Below are 24,513 nucleotides of genomic sequence, written 5' to 3' on the forward strand. Positions count from 1 at the left end.
ATTTCTATTGAGTAAATCAAATAAAAGTCAATTTAGAAATAAAGACTAAAATGCATTAATTGTAATAAGGTAAATCACGGATTCCTAAGAAAATATAATATTTATTATACTAATTACCAACAAAGAGAGTTAAAGTCAATATAAAATATAAAATTTTTCCGCTAATTAAGAACGAATTAAATAAGTTCATTGTTCTTCATCCTCCTCTTCTACAAAGTCTTCTTCCTCCTCTTCCTCTTCGAAATCTTCTTCTTCCTCTTCATCATCTTTCTTTTCTTCATCTGAAGAAGATGATGATGGAATTGGAGCGGCCGAGCCAGAATCGCTATTTGAGGATACAGATGGAGCTGCAGAACTTGATTCTGAATCTTTAACAGACGGAATTGAACTTGATTCCTTGGAAGACTCAGCAGTCTCCTGAGGAGGCTGTTCTACTGATTGTGGAGCTGGTTCTGGTACAGGTTCAGGTGGAGGAGGTGAATATGCAACAGGTTCAACGGGAGCGTAAGCTGGAACGTAGTCTGTAAACTGCTGGTGATATTCAAAGGTACTTTCGATGGCAAGAGCTGATTTTATGAGCATTTTCTGGATTCTATTTTTGAATGAAATTTGTTTTGTATTTTTCTTTGGAGATTCTGGTTTAACTTCGCGTTTCTTAACTTCTCCGTATTGTGAATTTGAAATTGTTGAAACGTCATCTTGTATTTTTCTTTGTTTTGGTGAATATACTTGTTTTTTAGGAGATTCATGGTAATGGTGATGATGTGTATGATGTGGTGAGTTACGTACTGGTGTTTGTTGGGATTCTGATGGTTGTTCATTGCGATGATGATGGTGATGATGTTTATGATAATGGTGATGGTCCTGTGATTGTGGTTTTGGAGATTCCTTCGCAGGTAGTGCTTCTTGAGGTAGTTCGCGTGATTTTTGATGGGCTTTTTGTCTCTCATCTCTAAATTTTTCTCTGTTTTCTTTAGAATCGCGAATATCAGCTCCGCGTTTAGTAATTTTGACTGTTGCACGTCCAGCTGGCCCTTCAATAGCTACTCTTGTTGTACTTCTATTGTATTTTTCTGGTCTGGCCTTTGGCTGGACTGTAGTAGCCAATTGATGAAATATTTCATTCTCTGATCTTAATTTAAGCTCGCTTGCAATAGGAATTGGTAATCCTGTCTGTTTAATATAGCCTTTTGTTTCGTGATTTGCAGATTGTAATGTTTTAGACATTCCATTTTCAAACAAATAGTTTGCTACCCACTTTGAAGCAAGTAGATATGTATTTGATGATGGAAATGGACGAGTTTCAACTGGACGAGATTTTTCTTTTGTTAATAACTGTTGCGCAACCATTACATTGAAAAGTTGAGTTATTTCTTTAGATCCATTTATGTTTGTCGAGCTCGCATATGATTCAGCATACTTAGAACTCATACGAACTCTAATTTTTTTTACACCGTTTTCTAACGCTTGTCAAATTTTCAAAACTTAGTTTGAGCAATAGAATATTTTTGCTTAGAAAGAGCCTGATAAGTTTTTCAAATTCTATTTGAATATAAATTTGTCTTTCAAATTTCTAATTAAAGATGAATTTCATCATGTGTTGATGCTACCATATTATTTTATTCCTTCATTGTGATGTACTTTAGAATTATTTCACCTTTTTAAAGCAAATTATAAATATAAAATCTCAATATGTATATATTTTTAAACAAAAAGTAAAAAATCAAATTTGTGCTTAAATTGAAGTATATTCCTTATTAGAAAATTGTTTCTGAACTAAATAAATCAAGAAAATTATTAATATTTTCGTTTGGTTTTATATTTTTCCCAATTTTGGTGAGAAAAATTTGATATAGTATTTGTGAGTTTTATCTCAAAGAAACAAATAATCACGCAAATGCTATTAAAATTTTCATATTTTTTGCAGAGTTCACACATTGAATAAGATCGCAAATTCGAAAAAGTGAGTATTTTTTCACCATTTGCTGCCTAAAGCATAAACGTATATTTGATTTGCAGAATCGCCAGAAATTCTCTCAAATCTACGACTATTACATGCATTTTTTAATTATTCCGCATTGCTCATAAATTTTTGGCTAATTTGAAAGAATTTACGGATAAATAAAGTCGATCGTTTTTTCCTATAAAAAATCTGCCTCCTAGAATTTCGGTTTTTTCCCCTCAAAATTTGGCAAATCTGGTAGACTTGGGTATACCCCCGTCCATAAAAGCGCACATTTCTGACACCTAAATGTCAAATGAGCTTAAGGCGCTGGACTTCTTTAAGGTCCTTACTTGTCCTTCAAGCTAATGAATCAGTATCCAAAATGGTACTAATTCATATGGTTATTCAAGAAACTTCGGAGAAATAATTTAGATAATTTCACAAAAACTCAAGAATTTCCTTTCAAATCAGCAACACACCTCTTGTTCCCGAAACAAATATTGTTCCTAACATCAGATCTTGATTTATGTTGGTAGTTGAAATTTTGAAATACAAAACCAGAGTTTTCGAGCAGAAACGACAGAAATGACCTTTTTCCATGGAAAAAGGTCATTTTTGTAGTAGCTGTTCGAAAATGAAACTCTTGATTCAAATTTTATATTAAAATTAACAAAATCAAAAAACATCGAGTTAAGCATATTACCAACGATAATATTAATACTCCAAGATCTCAAACTTAGCAGACACGAAATTTTTATAAATTATTGGAATACATTACTTCAAACAAAAAAGATTTAATACAAAATATTTAAACCTTTCACAGGCAGATATTTGCTTTTGTTTAACGAAAATATATGAATTAAATACAGAAACTATAAATGCACACAATTCTATAGGAGATTTCATATTAAAAAGGCCACTTGGTTTATATCAAACAGCCAAAGCTCCCAGTAACTTGCGATAGAAAAAAAGATGCTCATTAATCCTTAAATAAGTTGTTTATTTATTTGAACGAATGTCACATATATGTCATTAACTAAAAATTATTACCCAGATTTTCCTTACTTTTACCACTCCCCATGTAATTTCTGGGGAAAACGATAATTCATTTTTTTTATGGATGAATAGATCATTTTCCTAGAAAGGACCTCATATCTCTGGCTAAAAAGAGTGTCAGATCCTAAATAGATTATTGATCTAGTGTACAAATCCAATAAAAAGCCTATTTTTTTGGCTTTTTTGGTGCTCATTTTTTCGAAGATCTACATGAATATGGGGAAACCATCGGATTTTTTTGGTTAACCCACATCTTCATGTAGTCTGGACTATCTTTCCTCGAAGGACCTCTTTACGGGTGTAAAAACTCATAAAGTTCTCAAAAGATTCATTCTCGATCTCCATGCTGAAAGAATTTACAATAAAAAAGAGATCTACGCATCAAACTACAGCCATAAATGAACTGAACCCCTAAAGCTCAGCTCTTAGTTTATCAAAAACGTCGAAATCCTTCTCATTGCAATCAAATTTTCTCAATAACTCATAAGAAAAATCGAATTTTGATTAAGCCGATGTTATAGGTATCACAAATACTACAAACTTGAGCAATATCGAAATTGCCAGCAAAAGTTTGAAATTGCATTGCTCATATTTGTTTTGTAAACTAAAAATCTGCTTATATTATTCATTAATTTTTTATATATTATTCATATACTTTAATAAAAACAATACTATTTCACCTTAAAAATGAATTTCATAAGTCAATATTATTTTTTTGAAAATGTATCAATTTTCGATTAAAACAACATGAGAATAAAATTTACGCAAAATTATTTTAAAAAATGGTTTTAAAAATTTACAATTGATTAAGAATAAGATTGCAAGAAGTTTTGAAGTTTAATTTTAAGAAAAAAAATTCGGATATTATTCATGGATCTAAGTAATCTGATATTTGAGTATCGGCACTATGCATAAAACATATATTTATAGTTTTTTTGGAGTTTTATGATTTTAAATATATTCAAATTTGGCAATCCAATAGATTTTTAAAAAATAGGTAAATAAAAATAGATTACATATGCAGCAGATTTAGAACATGAAACAAATCTTATAGTGACCCAAAAAAAAATTCATGATCCAAAAAAGAAAAAAATTGGCTAAATGGGAATCAAACCTTGACATAATAAATCATTATGTCGGATGTTTACACTACACCGGCAGTTCGAAAAATACCCTTGGTGGTTCTATTTAATAGCTACTCCCAACGATAGGCGGTGTCCCCAGCTTTAGAGAGGTGGTAAAAGTAAGGCAAATCTGGGTAATAATTTTTTTTTTCAAGTATCTTCGATTTTCATTGAAACAAAGAGAATCTCTGTCTTCCCAAAAAAGATCGTAGTCCAAATTCAAGATTTCTTGATCTTAAAATTTGAATTATTTCATTGTTTCCATGGCAGAGAGCAGCTGCTTTAGAACCATAAGTTGTCTCCAACTCTGGATCAATTAAATTCACTAGATATTGACATGCTTCAGGGTTTTCACATTGAGAAAAGAAATGAAGGATATTGGTATTATCGTATTTCACCACTTTATAATCGTCTCCATTTTCAATAAGTAATTTAACAAGTTTCCAATCATTTTTATAAGAAGAATCCAATATTATGTTATGATCATTTTGATTCCTTACGCTACAATAACCATTAGATAATGCATATTTAATTGTTTGTACATCTCCTTCAAGTGCAGCCTTATGAAGTAGTTGTCTAATACTTTCAAAATCATTTTCTGTTTTGGGAATGTTTGAAAGCTTTTCTATGTTTTCATTTGGAGTAAATGATGGATTCAACCAAAGATCTATTACAAATTCTTTCGAAATTGAATCATTGCTCTTCAGTTCATTGCAAAATCTTTCTCTTGACTCCTTTGAAAGATTTTACATATTATTAGATTTTGCAACCAAGCCAAGAATGACTTCTAAAAGTATGTCTTGATTGAAACTCTGTGATTCTGAGAATACTTCTTCAATGAGGTCATTTCCAAGTGTGTCAAAATATTTGATTAAATTTTCTACTTTTCCTTGAAATTCATTAAATCTATTGATGAAAAAGGATTTGAGTTTTTCAGTGTTATGTGTTCTAAGAGCATAATCATAATAAATGTCGATGTTTTCAAATGAAATGCAATTTTCGTTTAAATAACTTGAGAAAGGAGCAATTAGTTCATTATTTTGGAATTCTAATCCTATGAAATATAAATCTTTGATTGTATTTAAACTACATTGTTCTTTAATAATTCCATTTTTCAGAAAACCTTGAAATAGGTTCATTGTGTTTTCATCATCGATTTGTATATTGCATGAGTATGAAACTGATGTTGAATCTGCAAGCAAAATCGAGTTTATTTTTGGACTGAATATTCTTGCAACAATTGGAGATGTTTCAACTTGATGATTATTGATATGAATCGTGAAAACATCACTAGTCGGAATAAGTGATGCATTTCTTATATATGAGATGTCTATATTAACATCAATCATTTTAAAAAAATGAAGTGAAAAAAATGACAAAATCCACCAAAAATTTCATATTTGTTTCCCAACAAAATGATCAACAGAATTTTGTTAAACTATTATGCATTAAGGAGTACCAAGTGTATCACATAGTTGTTGGCAAGCTTAAGATTGGAAATCAAGTTTTACCGTTGCATTTTTTTTTTGAAAAAATGCCGAAATCGATTTCCAGCAAATTTTTGCTAAACTGAAAATTTGTCCTGATCAATATGAAAATGAAAAAAAAAAAAAAAGGGATTGGGGCTTCCAGGGGCTGCGCCCCTTCTAGCCCCGAAGATGTTTAGTATAAAATGAAGTTTTTATTCGGAAAATTGTTAGTCTTCTGGTGTGAATTCGGAGGACTCTTCTTGGATAGAATCTTGTATTTCCTCCTCTTCTTCTTCCTCCATTGCTTCTGGGAAGAAGCCTTCTTCTGGGTCGAAAACATTATATAATGTGTAATTGAATGACACATTATATCTTTCTTTGAGTTCGCTCCTGACAAAGAACTTAGTTCCAGGAATACAGAAGACTTCTGTGCGTTGGAAAAGCTGATGTCCTGGAACAAATTTGGCAATTAGAGACTTCTTTTTTCCGAATTGTTCAGGAGTTTCCATGACGACAGTAACAACATCTCCATCTGCGAGGTCTTGTTGTTGTTCGGAAAGGTAAAGAGCAATGATATGAATGGTTGCTGCGTTGAATTCGAGAAAGTCGAATTCAAATTGTGTTGTCGTATAGCATTCAAACCATTTTGTACAGTTGTCTCCGAACTCGTCAATGTATTCATCTTGGTCATATCCGTAACTAAAGACTTGGAATTCGGCAATTCTCTTGTCGAATGACCGTTGCATGTAACGAGGAAGATTTTGACGAACTTGGTATAAAGTTCTCAACATTATAAGCTTAGTAAATGTTGGAAAATACTGAACTAAGACATCGCTAAGCTCAATTGGACTTGGAATTGTCTTAGTAAGTTCAATTGAACTAGCAATTGCTTTGTTCAGAACTTCACAGAACTGAGTATTGTATATAGCGTCTGGTTGTGTGTTTTCTTCGGCGTCTTTGAGATATTTAGAGCAAATTTGTTGAAGAATTTCTCTTAATTCGCTGTTAGACTTTTTGGTGGTTATTCTAACAGCTGTGCCAGTTCTTGGAGGTTGTGGGGCTTTGGCTTTGGTTAGCGGTTGAGAATTGTTAATGTTGGCTTCCATTAGACAAAAATGAACTGTTTTTTTCGGACTACTCATAGAAAAGTTTAATATAAACCGTTTTCGTCAACGGTAACCCCCTCTATTTTTTTATTTTATTTAATAGTTACCGTTGGCAAACCGTTCCATCTCAAATATTGAATGAACTATAAACGTTTTTTGTTTTCTATATATACTTTTTTGTCCAACGGTAAAACTTTTTACACAACGGTTTTTGAGAGTCGTCGCCGTTGACTTTTTTGTAGAGCACTCAAAATAGTATAACTTTGTCCGGACAAGTAAGGGTCTATCGTCGCTACAGGAAAAGTTACGGGCGTTCCAAGGAAGTATACTTTGAGAAGACTTTTCCCCTTATAGAATGAGATAGGACGGTTATTTTACAAAACTGACAACACTTTGACCGAGTAGTTTTTTGTGCTGAACAAAAAGTGTCATATAAACATCTGTCAAAAACCGCTTTTTAACTTCACTTAAAATGCCACGTAAGCTACGTAAGAATATACGTAAGAGGAAGAGAGCATTGAAACATCCAATAGTAAAACTGACACCACAACAACAGTTGCAACAACAAATGCTGAATGACCCCACTATGTTGCAACAAATGTCAAGCAATCCTATGCTTTTAAACCGAGTTGTTGGTGCACAGAGTGGAGGTTTAAGAGCGGCACTTTTAGCGAAAATGGCAGGCTATGGTGGAGCTGCAGACGGAACAGCCTATAACCCTCAAAGTCAAATGAATTTGAGTTCACTCAAAAATCAAATAACAGATGTCAAAAAGTCAAACATAGACATACAGAAGCAAATAAGTGAAAACGAAAAGAAACTAGAATATGACAGACACACAAAGAAACTCAATGAGTTAAACGTAGAGAAAAAGAAGAAAGAAGAACAACTGAAAGAACTAAGTACAGAGGAATATGCGAAAAAAGTGTCAGAAAAAGCAGCAGAAGTAGCAAAAATGGAACAAGATGTTGTAAATTTGAAAAACCATACTACTCGATATAAAGTACTGAAAGATGAAGAAATAAAACAAAAAGCCCTGAAGACATATATGGATAGCGATGAGTATAAAAAAGAAGTTGAAGCAACTGTAAAGGCAGAAAAACTTTTACAGTTGCAAAACCAAACCGTACAGTATGAAAACTTAGCACAAGAAAGTAAAAATAACGACGCAGCCATGCAAAAGGCAATGAAAAGCGCAGAATATATAAAAGCTAACAATGACTGGTTAGATGCCCAAGCCAACGCTAAAGCAGCCCAGCTTATAGGGTCAATAAGGACAAAAATACAAGCGGATGAAGACAGTTCAAATGAAGCTTTAACGAATGCTGACTTTAAGAACGCCTTCGAAGCTCTTCATAGTAAGGTGAAACAAGTGAACGACTTCTCATCTGGAAAGAAACTGAAGTCTGAAGGTTTCGACAAAGAGTTAAAAGAAGTAGCACAAAATATGACGAAAATAACAGATGCAGCAACGAGACAGGCAGTTCAAAGTGCCTATGACGCCGTTAGAGCAACTGTTGTGAAAAGTCAAGAAAAAGAGTTACAACAGACCAAAACAGACCTAGTAAATGCTTTCTTAAAAACGAAAAGTCAGGTAGGACATTACGCTGCAGATGGAACATATGTGCCAGCTGGTGGAACTTATATACCAGCTGGTGGAACTTATATACTAGCTAGTGGAACTTATATACCACCAAACCCTCCAAGAGAAGCACCTGCACCAGGACTACCTAACACATTTACATCGTCACATGGACACAGACACAGGCATGCACCAAAACCAACACAACAACCAGCACAACAACCACCTCCACAACCAGCACAGCAACCAACACAACAACCAACAGTTCAAAACCCTGCACAACAACCAACACAACAACCAACACAACAACCAACAGTTCAAAACCCTGCACAACAACCACCTCCACAACCAGAGCAAGGACATAAAAGAAGTAGAGAACAAGGAAACCAAGAATTCTTAAAAAGGCTTAAGGAAGACTATGGTTACCCAGATAGTATTGACTTTAGTGACAGATATAAAGAAGCTATTAGAAAGTTCAATGAAGGAAATACTGACCCGGACCTATTTAGCTTTATGGCTCAGCACCAAAACGGATATAAATTCAAACCTGGAAAATACAAGCTCGCTAAGGGATATGATTTAATAGCATATCATCCAAATGACATGAACGAATTTACTCCGAGATATTTGATGTCAGAGCTAAATGACAATTCAACTCCCGTCATGAAACGCGTAAAAAATAGAGACGGAACGAAAGAAGAAAGGTTTATGAGTCCGGATGACTTAGATAGGGAAATTGTTGAAAACGGTCTCGGAATATATGAAATGCCAGCAGATGAGGTACAAGAAACTCCACAGGAAGAACTAGTTCAGATACAACCAGACATGGAAGAAATAGTTCAGCAACAACAGCTAGAAGAGCCTGAAGGAAACGAACAAGTCACTCCTTTGGAAACTAACTTCACAGAACTAGATGAAGATTTGGAACAGCCGAAAAATCTTGACCCTCAACAAGAGTATGCGGAGAATATGGAATATTTCCAAGAGTCTAAAAAAAATTCGGCTGACATAGTAGAAGAATATCGAAAAATGTTTGCCGACATACAAAAGACTCCAACACCAGATGAAAATATTCAGCATAGAATGGAAGCACTGAAAGAAAATGTACACAAATACAACAACCCTTTTTACTTACGAGCATTTAACGTTCAATCTTCGGATGAACTCGGTGAAAATAAAAGGTTAAATTTCAAGAAAACATATAGAAATGAAACATTGTTTAAAGTTCATTCAGAACCTAACCAAGATGGAAACAAACCTACTTTTGTTTCTGCAGACGATGGAACTACAATGAGATGGGGTCATAAAGCTAACCCGGATAGGTGGTTCATAAACTTACAACCACAATTCCAAGAAGTTGTAGACGCAATGGAAGTGAATGGTGAACGAGATATAGCTGGTATTTTAAGCGCGGCTTTAATGCCATTGAAAGATATGAAACATGCAGATATTTTGGACCAGTATGAAATGAACATGGCTGATGGAAATATAACACCTGACGTTCTAAAACATTTATCTCAAAGAACTACACAGAACCATAGAGATGGTATATTTGGTGAAGAGTTTAGAAAGAAAGTTAGGGACAGAGAAGGAAGAGAACCTATTGTACATGACCTTGCAAACGAAAGTTTGCAAAATGTCATAAAAACTTACTTTGCAGACAATGAACTGAGAAGGGATGAATATTTAAGAAAACTCAAATGGACAGTACCAAATGAAATGTTAGTATTGAAAAACATGTTCCTTGACAAAATAAAACCAACTACAGAAATAAACGACGCAAGACTGAAAGATTGGGTAAAAGCTTTCCCATTCACAAAAGATATAGTTGGTAACATGGAAAGAAAACCAGAATGGCTACAAAAACATATATTTGGAAACGAGCTTATTCCATATGGACAGGCTCTGTTTGAAGAGCTTGAACCGGAAACTCAGGAAAGAGTCATGCAAACAATACGCAAAGACTCAAATACAAACTATGACAAACTCTTTCTAGGATATAGGTTACCTGAGATGGGCGACCAGAGCCCAAAGGCAAAAAGGACATGGGAAATTTACAACATACTAGGTGAACATGAGGCAAAGATGCAACAACTTGAAGCAGAGGGCAAGTTACCAAAAGCGACACCAAAGAAGAAGAGAAGAGTAGAACAAAGTGAAAGTAGTGAAGAACTAACTTCATCTAGTGAAAGTAGTGGCAATGAAGGAAAAAGAAGAGTTAAAAACTCAGTCAGGAAGAAAGTAAAGCTTGGTCCACGTGGGTTCTATTATGACACATAAATCCAACTATTCTATATTTTTACCCATATGAAATGTACGCCGCTCAGAATATAACGCCAACAGTTTTGGATGCTATGAATGGAAATGTTTCCGAATGGTATAACGAATGCGACAATGCCATTAGAAGGTCAGAAATAGTTCCTGGAACTTACGAATATACAACTGCTGTTTCTTATGGAAACGTAGGTGAGTTTGGAGAAGGTTCTTCAACAACAGTAGATATTGCTTGCGACAGGTTTCATATAATTTCTATTGACAACTCTTTCTTATACGTGGAACAAGACATTGAAATAAAACCTTCTGCCAAGTTGTCTGACAAGAAAGGTTGCAATGGAATTTTCTATGTCGGATACCAATATGCTCCAGAAGTTTTCATGGGATATAAGATATATTCTAACTCTGACTTAGTTCAAACAGTAACATGGGCAAACTATGAATGGTTCGCTTTGAGAAACTCAGTACAACCACAAGCTAGAGAACAAACAGACCAGTATGCAACTATTGAGAAAATAAGAAGACTTGACCCTAACGTTCCAGGAGTTTATGTTAACCTTTCTGGACAAACTGCAGCAGCAGTAACCAAAGTAAAATTGAAACTTAGAGTTCCTTTGTCATCTTTCCTCATCTTCAGGTTTTTAAGATACTTGCCAAACTGGGCAGGAAAAATTTCTATCGAACTTACTCCAAGCAAAAATAACTTAGTCATTGCACCAACACAAGACCCATTCACTCTTACAGACGTAAAGGGAGCAAATCAAACGTCATTCGCCGAATTTTGCAAAGACAAAGTTGACTTAGACTTTGGTTTCTCAAACCTCAACACTGAAGTAAACTACTACTTCAATGCTGCTGGAACTGCTTGGGACCCAGTTAAGTTCACATGCGAAAAGTTTGAATGCAAGAGAATAGAAAGCAGACTTGCAGTCTATATGTTGGACCCAGATATTTCAAATGCTTTAGCTGCCAAATATATTGCAGTTCCACTTATGTTCCCTATACACCAAATATCTGTCAAAGACTTTGCAGGTGAAGTTGGAAACCAAAGTGCTGACCCAGGTGCAAGAACAGATATTGCCTTTAACAACTGCAATGAAACATGCAGATACTATGTTTGTACTGTTCAGACGAACTATAAATGACTATTCTTGTTTCTACAACCCGGTATTAAATATCATATAAACATAGATGGCAAATACTATCCAAGAGAAGAATATTCTACAGTTGAGGATATGAGGTCATACAACTTGACATTAGATGCTATGAACTTTAACAACAACTTCACAACAACCATTAACCCTGAAATGCAAAGTTCTATTATGCCATATGTGAAAGTATGGACCATACAGGAGCTCAAAACACTCAATATACAAATGGAGACCGTTCAAACTTTTGGCTTGGCATTCCATTTGCTGACTCAGAAGACTTTATGGGTGGTATTTCAACTGTTGGTACAGTTCAAATACAATATACTGGTGACAGAGACGGTCCAGATGAATTGAAAGCAAAGAAGTTTACAAAACCAATAGCACTTTTCACGGAAGATGCTCTTTTGAAAATTCGTTCGATGAAACCTGCTGGAGCTCCTCAGATTGGTATAACGACAGCTTCCATCGAGCAGATTTTGGCAGCAGGTCAGTAAGTTGTTCTTGAACTGACTTCTCTCCGTCAAATATTGACAGTACGCCAGTTTTGACATAGTATTGTATTATAAACTTACCTTTAGAAATATCGGTCAGTTTTGTTGTTATATTTTTGTCTGCTTCAAGAACTTTCACCATCTCGGTTATACCAACTTTCTTTGCTTTATGAAAATATTTTGGTTCAGCAAAGACTGCTATTCTATAACATTTTCCATTGTTTGTGTAAAGAACTACTCTGTCAATGAACTTGTATTGTTTGTGTGTGTAAACTTTGTTCTGCTTCAATTCGAAGAGATACTCAAATACGTCCATCTTTTTATTCTAAGTAAAATGTCATTTCCGAAAAATAGAAGCGTAAGTGTTTCAAAAGGTTTAATGGCGGTGGCAGATGTGAAGTTAAATTCACCAACTCAAACAAACAGTCAAAGTGTTGTTGTCAATGTCAAAGACAGAGATGTTGAAGTGGGGAAACCATACGAAGACGAAGATGGTATAACAATAGTTCCTGTAAAAGAACAACCAACATATCCTGAAGTTAGCAGAGACTTAAGTTCTGTTGCAGATATTCGAAATGACTACCAACAACTTAAAGACAAACTTAAAACTCAGGAGAAGATTTGTCAGGCTTTGGGTATAATGTTAAACTTGGTCGAACACAACCCTGTAAAAGTGAACTCATATGTCATCGCACCTCATGAAATTTTGAAAGAACTATTGAAACTTTTGACAGAGGCAGACGATATAAACATCAAAGAAATAGAACCCGACATTGCTTGCTGTGGTGTTTCATACAATGTCATTGACAAGATATACGTTATGAAAGGAGGTGAAACGTTGAACTTAAAATATAGTTTCCCAGACGTCATAAAAATATTTGACGACCACAACATTTCATTAAAATTTACTTGCTAAGTAAAAATGTCAAAACTTCTTGAAAGATGTTTGAAGAAAAACAATATAGACTTTATTTCATGTAAAGGACTTTACACACTTTTGAACGATATGAAAGACCCTGTTTTGTTTGTTCGTGTAGACAAAGGAAAGTTCTATGTCTTTACAAAATATTTGAACTTCTTAGACAGAGAACTTCAAGAAACGCCATGTGAAAGTTTAGATGAAGTTCTTCTCCACTTTCAGAAAAACTTTTAAATATATGTAAATGGCAGAAGACATAGTGGTTTATACTATTACGACTAAAAACCCTGAGTCATATAATTCTATAACAACAAACTTACAAAGTCCTCAAGGACGGTATTGTAAACTGACCTTAAACACGATGACGACTAAAGCCGTTTTGCTCTTTTGACACCAGAAGATTTTATTGTTGTGAATGGTAAAAAATACTCCTTTGAAGATACTTACTCAGATATACCACCAACAGGTTTTGTTGACTTATTTAATACTTTAAGGACGGATGTAACATGTGCTGCAACTAGAGCAGGTTTCATTATGTTTGGATGTCCGACTGAGTTTACTATAAACGATATGAGCTATAATACAAAACTTATATCTGGTTTTTACTACCAACAGTTTCCTATAACAGGAAAAGGTGTCATACAAGGTTTGTCTGTTCCATTGACTTTAAGTACACCTATTTTATATATTGTTTCAAACTTAGGTTCAAAGTGCTATTCGAATGTCGACAGAAACTACTATGACCAAAAGATACTCATGCGTATAAACAACACTTTCTCTGCTGGTTTGCCTATTGTTCATTCGAATGCAGAGTTTTCAGCTTTAGTAAACTCAAACACTTTGGCAAACATAAACTTAACCTTAGTTGACGCAAACTTTGTTCCTGTAAAACTTTTATGTCCTATGTATTTGTCAATGACGGCAGAAAGTTTCGAATTGGAAGATGCAACTGGTGAAAGTATTGTACTACAAGAACAACTTCAACAACAAATAGCTCAAGAACAACAAATGCAACAAATGGAACAAATGCAACAACAAATAGCTCAAGAATAAAAAAAATATTTTTTTTTATTTTTATATAAAAAAATGTACAGAATAGACGTTTCAGATTTTTATGACTTCCAAGCGTTCAGAAATATGTGTCCATTTCGAGACTATAACAAAGCAGTCGAGAATTTGAAACGTTTAGTCATTTATGTCGACTCTGCCCCAGAATGTTATGTCATGAAAGAATGGGATGTAGTCTTTAACAAACCAAGAGCGACAATAGTTTCAGAACAAGAATGTAAACAGAAACTTAAGAAAATAAAAGTCGTACAAGTTGGCATGAAGATGTTAGATGCTTGGGATATCTTATTGTCAAAACTTGAAGATTTTTCAGTTCGTGGTATAAAGTTCTATACACCTTCTCCAAACTTCTATTCTATCTTCACTGGATATAAATACGAACAAGTAGAATGGAAAGAAAATGTTATAGAAGCTTGGTTAGACCATGTCAAAGAAATTATATGCAATGGAAACGAAAGAGTCTATGAGTATATCTTATGTTGGTTTGCAAACATCTTACAACATCCAAGTGCTAAAAATGAAACTGCTCTCATCATAATTGGAAAACAAGGAACTGGTAAGAACACTTTCTTTACAGATATCTTATGCAAACTGTTAGAGGGCTATTCGAACCCGAATATGACAAACTTAGAAAACATCTGCGGTAAATTTAACTCTTCAATAGAGAATATGAAACTTATAGTATGTAACGAACTTCAAAGTATAGATACAACAAAGGTTTTAAACTCGGATGCTTTGAAGAGTCTTATAACAGACAAAGTTGGAGTTGTTGAAAGAAAATATAAAGACCAAAGAGTTTGTGAAAATGTTGCAAATTTCATCATGGTTTCAAACAACGCCGTTCCGATGAAGTTAGAAAGTTCTGACAGAAGATATGTAGTTGTCAGAACGTCAGATTCTCATATGCAAGATACAGAATATTTTGACGACTTAGCAGAAACTTTAACACCTAACTTTTACAACCACTTGTTCTCATATTTCATGACATTAGATATTTCAAAGTTCAATCCAAGACAAATTCCACATACCGAAGAGAGACAAACATTGTTAGAAGCAAACAAGAGTGTATATGAACTGTTCATAGATGAAACTGACTTTGAGTGTTTAGATGAAAGGTCATTGTACGATTCGTATAAACAGTATTGTCAAGAGTATGGTTATATGACAGCGTCTAAACGAACATTCTTGGCAAATGTCAAAAGTCTTTTAGACGTACAGAATGGTGTATATACAAAGAAAAATTTTTCTGAGTAAATTTTAAAAAAAATATTTTTTTTATCCGATAGAAAAGATGACGAAATTCATCTCAGTCAACAAGTACATGTCAGGACTTAAAGAAGAACTAGACCCATTCACATATTTGAATGTTTACTTCTACCATTTTGAAAAGTCTACATTTGACAAAGTTTGGAACATCGAACCAGTTAAGTTTGCTATTGTGACTAAAAATGGTGCGAAATTTGAAGACTTAGACATAGAAGGTTTGTTAACAGTCAAAGAAAGTTTTGACAGAAGGTTTTCAAACCTTAAAGAAGGCAAAGCATACAAACTTGTTATACCTTATGAACCAAAGAAAGCAGACGACTATGAATATTATGAGTCTAAGATAGTTGAAGTTCAAGGTAAATTGGGTAAAAAGATTTTAGAGTCTAAGCCGGTGTTTGCTCCTAAAGAGGAAGAGAACATTGACATTGACCCAGAAATGTTCTAAAAATAAAATTTTTTTTTACATGTCAAATTTCTTTTTCTCTGGCTCTGGTTCTTTCTTCTCTTCTTCTACTTTCTTTTCTTTCTTTTCTCTCTTCTTCTTCTCTGGTGGAGTTATGTCAAACTTCTCAGAACCATATTTTTGTAAAAGTGCTTTGTCATTTAATAGCTCTTCTATTCTGTTTTCTATTTCATTTTCAAGAACAGCGCATGTGTCTTCTTTGCATTCTAAGAAGTTTTGTTGGACTTCATCTCTCCAAGAGGCGTCATCTCTGTCAACAAGTCTGTCATTGACAAATTTTAAGACTTCTCTGCTTAAGGTTTTATGGTTCTTGTCATATTCCCAGAAACAGAACTTTAGAACAAATTCCCCTTTCTTGTTTACACTATGTAAGATTTTATGGTCGACAGATGTTTTGCTGTCGAAAAGCTTGTCTCGAATATAGATAGCGAAATCGCTAGACATTTCCTAAAAGATAAAAATTTTAATTTTTCTAAAAATATGTTAGAAAAAAAGTTTGCTGACATTGACAAGAAATTTGAGAATGTTTTAAACAAGAACAAGAGGAAGTTAGAAAATGCTCAGATAAAACCCATACATGACAAGTTCTTATTTGCTCAGAATGGTATAACAGGTCTAATTGCACCGCCTGGGTCTGGTAAGACTTTCACTTATCTTAAAATGGCTGCACAACAACAAGAACTAGATGAGAAGAACCCATTCTATGAGTTAGTAGTCATTTGTAGTACTTCTGGTCAATTTGACCAAACCGTAAATTCGTTCAAAGATATTATAAAAAAGTCTAAGTTAGTATCTATAAAAGACTCTGAGTTGTTAGATTGGATAAAGAAGTACCAAAGAAGAGTTTTGAAGTACAATGCTATAAATGAGTATGTCAATTCGAGGTTTAAAGACCCAAATGAGGAAATGCAGAGAATATTAGAGAAGAAACACTTCAGAAACAAACAGAAAGAGATAGAATACATTTCGAAGAAATTGCAATCTTACGATTGGAAGACTTACCCTCACAGATGTCTTCTTATCTTAGATGATTTCGCCTCTCATCCTTTGTTAAAGAATAGAGAACAAGACATGTGTCGAATTCTTAAGAAGCTCAGACACTTTAACATTTCAGTTGTCATTTGTGTACAGACAGCCAAGAGTTTAAGTAAGGATGTAAAGAGAATACTTACTGATATTGTACTTTTCCCCGGATTGTCCGAAGACGATTTCATGGAACTTATGAAAGAGTCCATGGCAGGTAAGTTTGACAGACATGAACTATGGGAGAAGTACAAAGTCATACAAGACCCTCATACTTCTTTCAGAATTCATATCTACGCAAACAAAGTTCAAATTGTAAAAAGTCAAGCGTAAAAATGTAAGTGTTTGAGTCTTAGTCTGTTGTGGTGCTGGGGCTGTCGGTTCTTCTGGCTTTGGAATGGACTCGGTTGGTGGTACGTCGGACATTCGTTTGTGTCCTGTCGGATGGAAGGACTTTTCCTGTTGGAAGGAAGAGTTCTTCCTGTCGGAAGGAAAATTTTTTCCTGTTGGAAAGAAAAACTTTTCCTGTCGGAAAGAAAAATTTTTCCTGAAGGTCGGCCAAAAAGTTCTCAATTTTCGAAAATTTGAATGGTTTACGGACGGACAACTGGAAAAATTTTTCCTGTCGGAAGGAAAATTTTTTCCTGTTGGAAGGAAAATTTTTTCCAGTTGGAAGGAAAATTTTTTCCTGTTGGAAGGAAAAACTTTTCCTGTTGGAAGGAAATTTTTTTCCTGTTGGAAGGAAAAACTTTTCCTGTCGGAAGGAAGGACTCGGAATGTCAGAAGGATTTGACAAGACAATTTACCTTATAGAGCTACCTGAGCCATCTGACTTTCACAAAAGACCAAAAATAAACGCTTTACATGTATTTTTCAGCAACTTCGTCAAATAATTTTATAGCTTTATCTATCTCATCTACTTCAAACGTTTCTTTACCTTTTATGGGAGCACCATACATTTTCTCAAACTTTTCAAGTAGTTCTGTTTCAGCAGCTCTCATATCATTCACAAACACAACCTTAACTCTATTGACTATACTGTCATATCTTTGAGTTATATTATATGTTCTTCCTATCTTATATCTTTTTGTATTGAAGTCCTTCGGTTTCTGAACGATGTAAAGTAAGCCTTCACTGCAACGTTCCGTATCGAATGAACCATAAGTTATGAAGTTATATCCAACAACTGGGTCAATCCATAACAAAACTATCGGTATAAGACTTTTGTCTATAAGATATGCTGTAGTTCCACAGAATCTTACCGATATCATAAGCTCAGGATTTCTTGTCAAAATTTTCTGAGTTGAAGCAATTCCAACCCAATGCCATGTTTTCTTTCCAGATGGTGTTAGAATGTCTGACAAAGAATATTTGTTGTATTTCTTTGAGTATCTTACGTTTAAATCACCAATTCTAACCACTTTGGTGTCATTGTCTATCTTTTTGACTGTTTCAAACTCAATGTTTGTCATTTCCTGTTCTTACATACAAAATAAAAAAAAATATTTTAAAAAAACTAGCGTTAATTTTATTTTTTCTATCTTGTATAAAAGATATGATTTCATAGAGTTTTTTTACGATTTTCATGAGTTTTAGGCAACCCCTGTAAAAGTCGGGGTAGCATTTTTTCACGATTTTCATAGAGTTTTGGCGACTACGGTTTTTTACGTACTCGCATTTTTTCACGATTTTCATGAGTTTTGGCGACTGGGGTTTTTTACCTACTCGCAATTTTTCACGATTTCAGGGATTTTTTTACGAAGAGTAAAAGTTCACTTCGTCAAAAATAACAGTTATATAATGAAATTTGGTCATTTTTTTTCATGTCAGAAGACTCGAAGGTGCAACACTTCCAAAATACCGACGAACTCAGAAGAGCAGCATGGCAGTATGTTCTTGACAACTTCTTTGAGTTCTCCAGGTACACCTTGGAAAATGCTGAAGAACTCCGACACAGAGAATTTGGAGAAATTGCGCTCCAATACTACCTTGACAAACAAAGGGTAAAATAAGACTAAAAACTTAACGTTTAAAAAGTGGCATTTTTAATGAGCTCCGAGTCACCGAGAAAACTTGGTCAGATGTTAGCAGCTTACTTCCCTGAGGAGGATGGAAGCGTTACATACGTAAGGTTCAAAAACAACGAACCTGGAATTGCGTACCAAATTCGCAATTACATGACCGTGGAAGAGTACGAAAGGTTCCTACAAGAGAAACCAGCTCTAAACAACTCAGAAAAGAAAGAATAAAAAGTTTAACTCGTAATTGTTTATTTTTTTACTTGTATGGGCAAGCTGCAAGAATGAAGTCGACTATCTCAGTCTTTGTCTTGACGAGCTGGACGGCTCTTGCGAGTACGTCTGTTTTGCGGTCTCCAGCTGGTGTCTGACCTTCGTAATTGCGCATGTTCTTGAGAGCTCCAACTGTAAATGGCTGTAAGATGAAGAGTCTCTCAGACTGCTTGAGGTAGTCGTCTCTGTCTTTGACCGAATCTGTGGTACGAGTCGAATCGGTCGATTTGAGGGAAGAGACTGAAAGCCTGTCGTCTTCCATTGGAGCTGTAGCATACTCTTTGCGTAAGCGGTTCAGACCTTCTTCGAAGTCTTGGTCTCTCTTCGATTGGGATTGAGATTGGAATTGCTGGGGTGGAGCTTGCTGGAACATCCAAGGGTTGGGGAAGTAAGGCATAGGTTGAGGAGGGTAGTTCGGGAAGCCTTGTGGTGGGTAGTAACCTTGAGGTGGAAATTGGTAGTAATACGGAGGTACTTGCTGGAACTGAGGTGCAGGGGCTGGTGCTTTAGGTTCTTCTGGTTTGGGAATGGACTCGGTTGGTGGGACGTCAGTCATCCGTTTGTGTCCTGTCGGAAGGAAAAACTTTTTCTGAAGTTCGACCAAAAAGTTCTCAATTTTCGAAAATTTGAATGGTTTACGGACGAACAACAGGAAAATTTTTTCCAGTTGTCGGGAAAATATTTTCCTGTCGGATGGAAGAACTTGGAATGCAAGAAAGACTTGACGAGGCAATTTACCTAATTGAAATTAACGACTGCTTAAAAGACTACTTGCGCAAGGTAATGAAGCCCAAGGTCAAGTTTATCTCTATTTCTGGAAGGTCTACACTTCAGCTCGAGACTTCGACTGGAATTCCAATTCAAATACCAGTCGGGACAGCCTACGATGACATAAAGGACGCCAAAAGAGAAGCTCTTGTTAAGTTCCTAAACAAACGTCCTTGGATAAAAATACCAAACAAGGAGAACCCCCTACCCCATATGAAATTGGCAATTCAGTCTCTCCTTCACTTCTCGGGTCAGCCGTTCTACATAACCTGTGAAGGCGACATTCAGCCAGTTCTTCAGCCAGTTCAGTAAACATCTCATTTTAACTTCACTTTTTTTTATGTTTTTACGCATGTGAAGAAGAAGCCTTCTGGTAAGTTTCTTATAGCCATATACATGGCACGCTTTGAGTAAAAACATTTTTTTCATTTTTGAATGAAGCAAGTTAAATTCGTCCCACACCAAACTCAATGGACCGATGAAGAGTTTCAAGCTATGGTTGAAGGTGTTGAGAACGACATAGACGGCGAACTTGAAGGAGCTCAAATCACAATTGCAACCAAAATTGCAGAAGTCAAGGAACAGATAGCTCCACTTAAAGCTACCAAAGCTACTCTTGACCTCATGGATAGTTACCGTTTAGATGTCAAGAGTGGAATAAGACAATTAAAATTAAAACTTCTAAACTACGAAGCTATACTCCAAAAGTTAGCAGAAATGAGAAGACTTTACCAGAGCTACTTACATGTAAGGGACTTACCTTCAAGCAGTCCGACCAAAGATGAATTTGTTGACATTGTCCCAATTTTGTCCGAAAGTCAGCTCAGATGTTTCGAACTGCTCCCAACATATCCAGAATATGAACGTTTGCCTGAACTCTTCCGCAATCTCAAAAAACGTTTTTTGGTTCTCATGTTCGAAACTTTTATCGGAAGAGACAACAAACGTTCAGAAGAAGAACAAGATATTATTTTAAACTTGTTGTATGACTTAACCGTCATAACAAGCTTTTTGAAGTAAAACCGTCATTCTCAAACCACTTCATTTTTTCGATGTCCGAACAAGCACCAAAGCCAAACTCAATGGCAGATGTCCTTTCAAGGTTGCCAGACAAGCGCCCAGTTCAAATTCAAATTGCCCAATTGAACGCTCATCTGACAAACACCATTAAGACTCTCCAAAGTAGTCTTATGGAAGAGATAACCAATCTCAAAGTCGAAGTCCTCACGAACCAAGCTTCCAATAAGAAAGTCCTGAACGATTTCGCGGAAACCTTGCGCCAATACAACAAAGAGAACCAAAACCTTGCCAGACTCATCTACCGTTTCTTCGAAGAGATAGACACCATCTGGAAGGTACTCGGAAAGGACAGAACATGCAACACCGTACTTCGTGAGTACCAAATTGAAGAAGGAATTTTCGAGGAAGAAGAGAAACACGAAGAAGAAGAGGAAGAAGAAGAGAAACACGAAGAAAAGGAAGTTTGGGCAACCCTTGTTGCCGATGACGGTTATGAAATTTCCCAGCCCTACCCATACAAAATCCGCAACAAGGAGACAGGCAAGGTTCTTACCCCAGTCCTCAACAACTTGGGACACTTGAACCTTACCCTTCGGAATTACGGTTCAATTTCCATGGGAAGGCTTATCGGTATGCAATGGGTTCCAAATCCAAACAAGAAGACGAAGGTCAGACACATTGACGGTGACAAGCTCAACAACCGTAAGGAGAACCTCGAGTGGTTCTAAGAGTAAAAAAATTTTATTTTAGGGGGAAACCCCGAGTAAATTTAGGTGTTTAGTTGGATAAGTAGGTTAAATTAATGGTCATTTGCAAAATTAGTTCCCGACCTTTGAATTGGGCTCTTTCGTTATCCCAGTTGCGTAGGAGGTCGTCCCAGAGGAGTTGGTAGAATTGCCAATCCAAGGACGATTTGTCCTCCCAGGCATTGAGGATGTACTGCTCGTAGAGTTTCATGACCTCTGCCTTGCACCAGACACCCTCTCCCTTGGAACGTAAGGCTTCTTCGAAGTGCTCGAATGCGATTGGCTGCTTGACCATCTGAAATGACACTTTTTGTCCGTTTGGTCAATGTTTGTGTCTCGTGCCATAGTCGACGAAAATACAAACAAACAGGTTATATATGAGTTTGAGACCAAGAATGGTGTAACTCGACCTGTCCGATTCAAAGACTCCGACGGCGACCATGAAATTAAACGGAAATTAGCTAGGAAGGAATATAAAATGGACTGGTTGCCACCACCTTTACCTGTTCCTCAAGTAAATAAGCCTTTCACGTTCCCAAGAATTCCCCACATTTAAATTCAAATTCGAATAAAAATTTTTTATTTCATGCAATGTTTTATTTCTGTGCCGTCTTCAAGTATGCTCCAGTACTTACGCTTGGAGAGGACATGAACTTCGGTGAAAATTTTGTCCAATTTGAATTGACCCATCTTTTCACCGACCATACCCATTTCAATGAGTTTGTTGTACCCTTCTTCGTTCGTCATGAGCGCATCGATGTTCTCATAGTATACCACAATTTTCGATTTGACATCGGAGAAGAATTTGTTGTAGTTGTCAAGGACTGCCTTTGCGAACTGAGGGTATGACCAATGTTCGACAATAGGTTTTACTGTGGTTACTAAGCCATTTTGACCTTCGGTGAACTCGTATTTCAAAACAAAAGGAGAAAACCTTTCAACAAAGTTGTCGACCTTCTCATAGTGTTTACTCTTCATCTTTTGAGGTTTTTTAATAGAATATCCCCATGTCGAATTCATAAGCAATTTGAGTGTCATTGCAAGTTTGGGGTTTGAAGCTTTCCTAATATCATACATTTGTTGTATGACTTTTCCAACTGTATAGTTCTTTCCCGGGAACTCACCATCTTCGTTTGGAATTCCAGTCGGAATATATTGGACGAACCTCATGTACGCAGCGTTAAGGTCGACATAGTATATTTTTTCATATGAGTCGAACTTGTCGCATCCAATCGGCCCAGTTTGTGGAAATTCAAGTGAGTCTCTTATCTTCTGAGAAACCTCGCCTGTTATCTCATAAACATCGTCAAAGCAACCTGTTTCATATAAAATTTTCTGACCTAACTCAGAAGCTCTCCAATACAATTTGACGTCAATTGGATGTCTCAATGGAAGTTTGTTTATAGCATCTTGAAGTTCTTGCAACCTCATTGGAAGTTCTTCTGGTTCAGGTTGGTATCCGAACAATCCAACTCCTTTTGGAACCGTGTACTTCTTTTGTGCTAGAACTTTGTCTGGAACAACTTTTGGTCTTGCTAACAATGAAAAGTTTGTTTCGTCTTTTGGTACAAAAGTTTCTGTCAGCTTGTCATCTGGAATTGGTTCCAACAAGCCTTTCTCGAAAAGAATGTTAACAGCTCTGACAATGTTGCACTTGCCTTTTCCGAACAATGGGTTTGTAAGACTTTCGTTCAACATGAAGTGGTTGTGGACAATTACAATCTTCAACCATGGTAAGTCTTTGTCAACAACATAGTCGTCGTGTGAAGAACCTTTCTCAGTCGGAATGTTGACTCGGATATTCACATTTGCCAACGGTGCAACTTTTGCCAATTGACCTCTGAGCATGTACCTTGTCTTCACACATGACTCAAGATACTTCATTTTCTCATCTGTAACAAGACCAGAGTTCCTGAGACATGTAAGAATACAAGGTTCATTGACAATTTTTTCAATTGAATTGTAAATTCCATACCTTGTTAAGTCAATGTCAGACTTATTTCTGAACGGGAAATACCCAGCATGTTGTCTGACTGCTTGAGGGTTAGGTTGATACCATTCGAACTTCACGCTTGCAATTCCTTCAATTGCATTCAAAATATCTGAGTCGGAGTCAAACATTTGTTCTCTCTTTGTAGTCTTGAAAGCGTCAAGAAGTTGTGCGGCTGTTGTGACATTGCCATGTGCATAGTAAATATGACCATCTAAATCTGTTACGGTCAATCTGAGATTGTATCCTTTCTTATTTCCGTCTTGAATTGCAGCAAGTACACCCATGAAGCCTTCTTTGTTCTTTCCTTCTTCAAAATTTACTGTAAAGGTTCGACCAGATGTAATTTTACTTCTAACCTCGCGATACTTTTCATATGCATATCTTGTTCTTTCCATGGGAGCATGTGCGTCTTCACCCTTTCCTTTTTTCCTTCTCAAAGGATGCAATTGTTCGTCATGTTTCCAGTAGAATCTGGCAAAGCCGTCGTGTCCTTCAACTTGAGGCTCACTAACATCGAAAGGCATGTCCATAAGACGTTCTTCTTCTAACCTCTCTAGTCTGTTTGGATAATTTGCGCGTGCTGTTTCCAAGTCCATTTCATAGCGAAGACCAGACAGTTTGTCATAGACTTTTATGGGTCTTCCCTTCTTATATTTAAACTTTTTCGAAACTCTCCAACCATATCTTTCTAACTCTGCTTTTATTCTAGCAGACCTTCTATCCATTCTATACGGGGGCATTTTTATAAAAATAAAAAA

General features: G+C 35.8%; 20 protein-coding genes across 20 annotated transcripts, besides 2 other annotated features; 12 read left to right on the plus strand and 8 right to left on the minus strand.

Annotated features, from left to right (window-relative positions):
- Positions 1-81: 81 nt before the first annotated feature.
- On the minus strand, positions 82-1,450 carry TVAGG3_0792450 (uncharacterized protein; the record flags this gene model as incomplete). The annotated part of the gene is made up of 1 exon (XM_001298399.1): positions 187-1,431. One exon carries the CDS (start codon positions 1,429-1,431, stop codon positions 187-189), a length of 1,245 nt encoding a protein of 414 aa, XP_001298400.1.
- Positions 1,451-4,773: 3,323 nt separating this feature from the next.
- On the minus strand, positions 4,774-5,474 carry TVAGG3_0792460 (protein ubiquitination; the record flags this gene model as incomplete). Its single annotated transcript, XM_001294681.2, has 1 exon — positions 4,872-5,474. The coding sequence occupies one exon, from the start codon at positions 5,472-5,474 to the stop codon at positions 4,872-4,874; it is 603 nt and encodes a 200-aa protein (XP_001294682.1).
- A 347-nt stretch (positions 5,475-5,821) lies between these two features.
- TVAGG3_0792470 (uncharacterized protein) lies at positions 5,822-6,700 on the minus strand (the record flags this gene model as incomplete). Its single annotated transcript, XM_001289675.2, has 1 exon — positions 5,822-6,700. The coding sequence occupies one exon, from the start codon at positions 6,698-6,700 to the stop codon at positions 5,822-5,824; it is 879 nt and encodes a 292-aa protein (XP_001289676.2).
- Positions 6,701-7,172: 472 nt separating this feature from the next.
- TVAGG3_0792480 (protein of unknown function, DUF4106 family) lies at positions 7,173-7,787 on the plus strand (the record flags this gene model as incomplete). Its single annotated transcript, XM_051246962.1, has 1 exon — positions 7,173-7,787. A coding segment is annotated over one exon (615 nt), but the record flags the coding sequence as incomplete, so codon positions are not given.
- A 664-nt stretch (positions 7,788-8,451) lies between these two features.
- Positions 8,452-8,682, plus strand: TVAGG3_0792490 (uncharacterized protein; the record flags this gene model as incomplete). Its single annotated transcript, XM_051246963.1, has 1 exon — positions 8,452-8,682. The coding sequence occupies one exon, from the start codon at positions 8,452-8,454 to the stop codon at positions 8,680-8,682; it is 231 nt and encodes a 76-aa protein (XP_051082438.1).
- An 833-nt stretch (positions 8,683-9,515) lies between these two features.
- Positions 9,516-24,513: part of a mobile genetic element that runs on past the window's edge.
- On the plus strand, positions 10,002-10,562 carry TVAGG3_0792510 (protein of unknown function, DUF4106 family; the record flags this gene model as incomplete). The annotated part of the gene is made up of 1 exon (XM_051246964.1): positions 10,002-10,562. The coding sequence occupies one exon, from the start codon at positions 10,002-10,004 to the stop codon at positions 10,560-10,562; it is 561 nt and encodes a 186-aa protein (XP_051082439.1).
- On the plus strand, positions 10,595-11,193 carry TVAGG3_0792520 (uncharacterized protein; the record flags this gene model as incomplete). Its single annotated transcript, XM_051246965.1, has 1 exon — positions 10,595-11,193. A coding segment is annotated over one exon (599 nt), but the record flags the coding sequence as incomplete, so codon positions are not given.
- On the plus strand, positions 13,688-14,170 carry TVAGG3_0792530 (uncharacterized protein; the record flags this gene model as incomplete). Its single annotated transcript, XM_051246966.1, has 1 exon — positions 13,688-14,170. One exon carries the CDS (start codon positions 13,688-13,690, stop codon positions 14,168-14,170), a length of 483 nt encoding a protein of 160 aa, XP_051082441.1.
- TVAGG3_0792540 (uncharacterized protein) lies at positions 14,204-14,778 on the plus strand (the record flags this gene model as incomplete). Its single annotated transcript, XM_051246967.1, has 1 exon — positions 14,204-14,778. A coding segment is annotated over one exon (575 nt), but the record flags the coding sequence as incomplete, so codon positions are not given.
- Positions 14,804-15,439, plus strand: TVAGG3_0792550 (Poxvirus D5 protein-like family; the record flags this gene model as incomplete). Its single annotated transcript, XM_051246968.1, has 1 exon — positions 14,804-15,439. The coding sequence occupies one exon, from the start codon at positions 14,804-14,806 to the stop codon at positions 15,437-15,439; it is 636 nt and encodes a 211-aa protein (XP_051082443.1).
- On the plus strand, positions 15,477-15,896 carry TVAGG3_0792560 (protein of unknown function, DUF4108 family; the record flags this gene model as incomplete). Its single annotated transcript, XM_051246969.1, has 1 exon — positions 15,477-15,896. One exon carries the CDS (start codon positions 15,477-15,479, stop codon positions 15,894-15,896), a length of 420 nt encoding a protein of 139 aa, XP_051082444.1.
- Positions 15,912-16,205, minus strand: TVAGG3_0792570 (uncharacterized protein; the record flags this gene model as incomplete). The annotated part of the gene is made up of 1 exon (XM_051246970.1): positions 15,912-16,205. A coding segment is annotated over one exon (294 nt), but the record flags the coding sequence as incomplete, so codon positions are not given.
- TVAGG3_0792580 (organellar and viral DNA polymerase type B) lies at positions 17,798-18,409 on the minus strand (the record flags this gene model as incomplete). The annotated part of the gene is made up of 1 exon (XM_051246971.1): positions 17,798-18,409. The coding sequence occupies one exon, from the start codon at positions 18,407-18,409 to the stop codon at positions 17,798-17,800; it is 612 nt and encodes a 203-aa protein (XP_051082446.1).
- Positions 18,480-18,698: a mobile genetic element.
- TVAGG3_0792600 (uncharacterized protein) lies at positions 18,986-19,186 on the plus strand (the record flags this gene model as incomplete). The annotated part of the gene is made up of 1 exon (XM_051246972.1): positions 18,986-19,186. The coding sequence occupies one exon, from the start codon at positions 18,986-18,988 to the stop codon at positions 19,184-19,186; it is 201 nt and encodes a 66-aa protein (XP_051082447.1).
- TVAGG3_0792610 (uncharacterized protein) lies at positions 19,215-19,784 on the minus strand (the record flags this gene model as incomplete). Its single annotated transcript, XM_051246973.1, has 1 exon — positions 19,215-19,784. The coding sequence occupies one exon, from the start codon at positions 19,782-19,784 to the stop codon at positions 19,215-19,217; it is 570 nt and encodes a 189-aa protein (XP_051082448.1).
- On the plus strand, positions 19,922-20,165 carry TVAGG3_0792620 (uncharacterized protein; the record flags this gene model as incomplete). The annotated part of the gene is made up of 1 exon (XM_051246974.1): positions 19,922-20,165. A coding segment is annotated over one exon (244 nt), but the record flags the coding sequence as incomplete, so codon positions are not given.
- TVAGG3_0792630 (MazG nucleotide pyrophosphohydrolase domain-containing protein) lies at positions 21,049-21,744 on the plus strand (the record flags this gene model as incomplete). Its single annotated transcript, XM_051246975.1, has 1 exon — positions 21,049-21,744. The coding sequence occupies one exon, from the start codon at positions 21,049-21,051 to the stop codon at positions 21,742-21,744; it is 696 nt and encodes a 231-aa protein (XP_051082450.1).
- TVAGG3_0792640 (uncharacterized protein) lies at positions 21,794-22,057 on the minus strand (the record flags this gene model as incomplete). Its single annotated transcript, XM_051246976.1, has 1 exon — positions 21,794-22,057. One exon carries the CDS (start codon positions 22,055-22,057, stop codon positions 21,794-21,796), a length of 264 nt encoding a protein of 87 aa, XP_051082451.1.
- On the plus strand, positions 22,088-22,318 carry TVAGG3_0792650 (uncharacterized protein; the record flags this gene model as incomplete). The annotated part of the gene is made up of 1 exon (XM_001302069.1): positions 22,088-22,318. One exon carries the CDS (start codon positions 22,088-22,090, stop codon positions 22,316-22,318), a length of 231 nt encoding a protein of 76 aa, XP_001302070.1.
- Positions 22,342-24,480, minus strand: TVAGG3_0792660 (DNA/RNA polymerases family; the record flags this gene model as incomplete). The annotated part of the gene is made up of 1 exon (XM_051246977.1): positions 22,342-24,480. The coding sequence occupies one exon, from the start codon at positions 24,478-24,480 to the stop codon at positions 22,342-22,344; it is 2,139 nt and encodes a 712-aa protein (XP_051082452.1).

Source organism: Trichomonas vaginalis, chromosome VI, assembly GCF_026262505.1.
Source record: "Trichomonas vaginalis G3 chromosome VI, whole genome shotgun sequence".
Taxonomy (NCBI): domain Eukaryota; phylum Parabasalia; order Trichomonadida; family Trichomonadidae; genus Trichomonas; species Trichomonas vaginalis.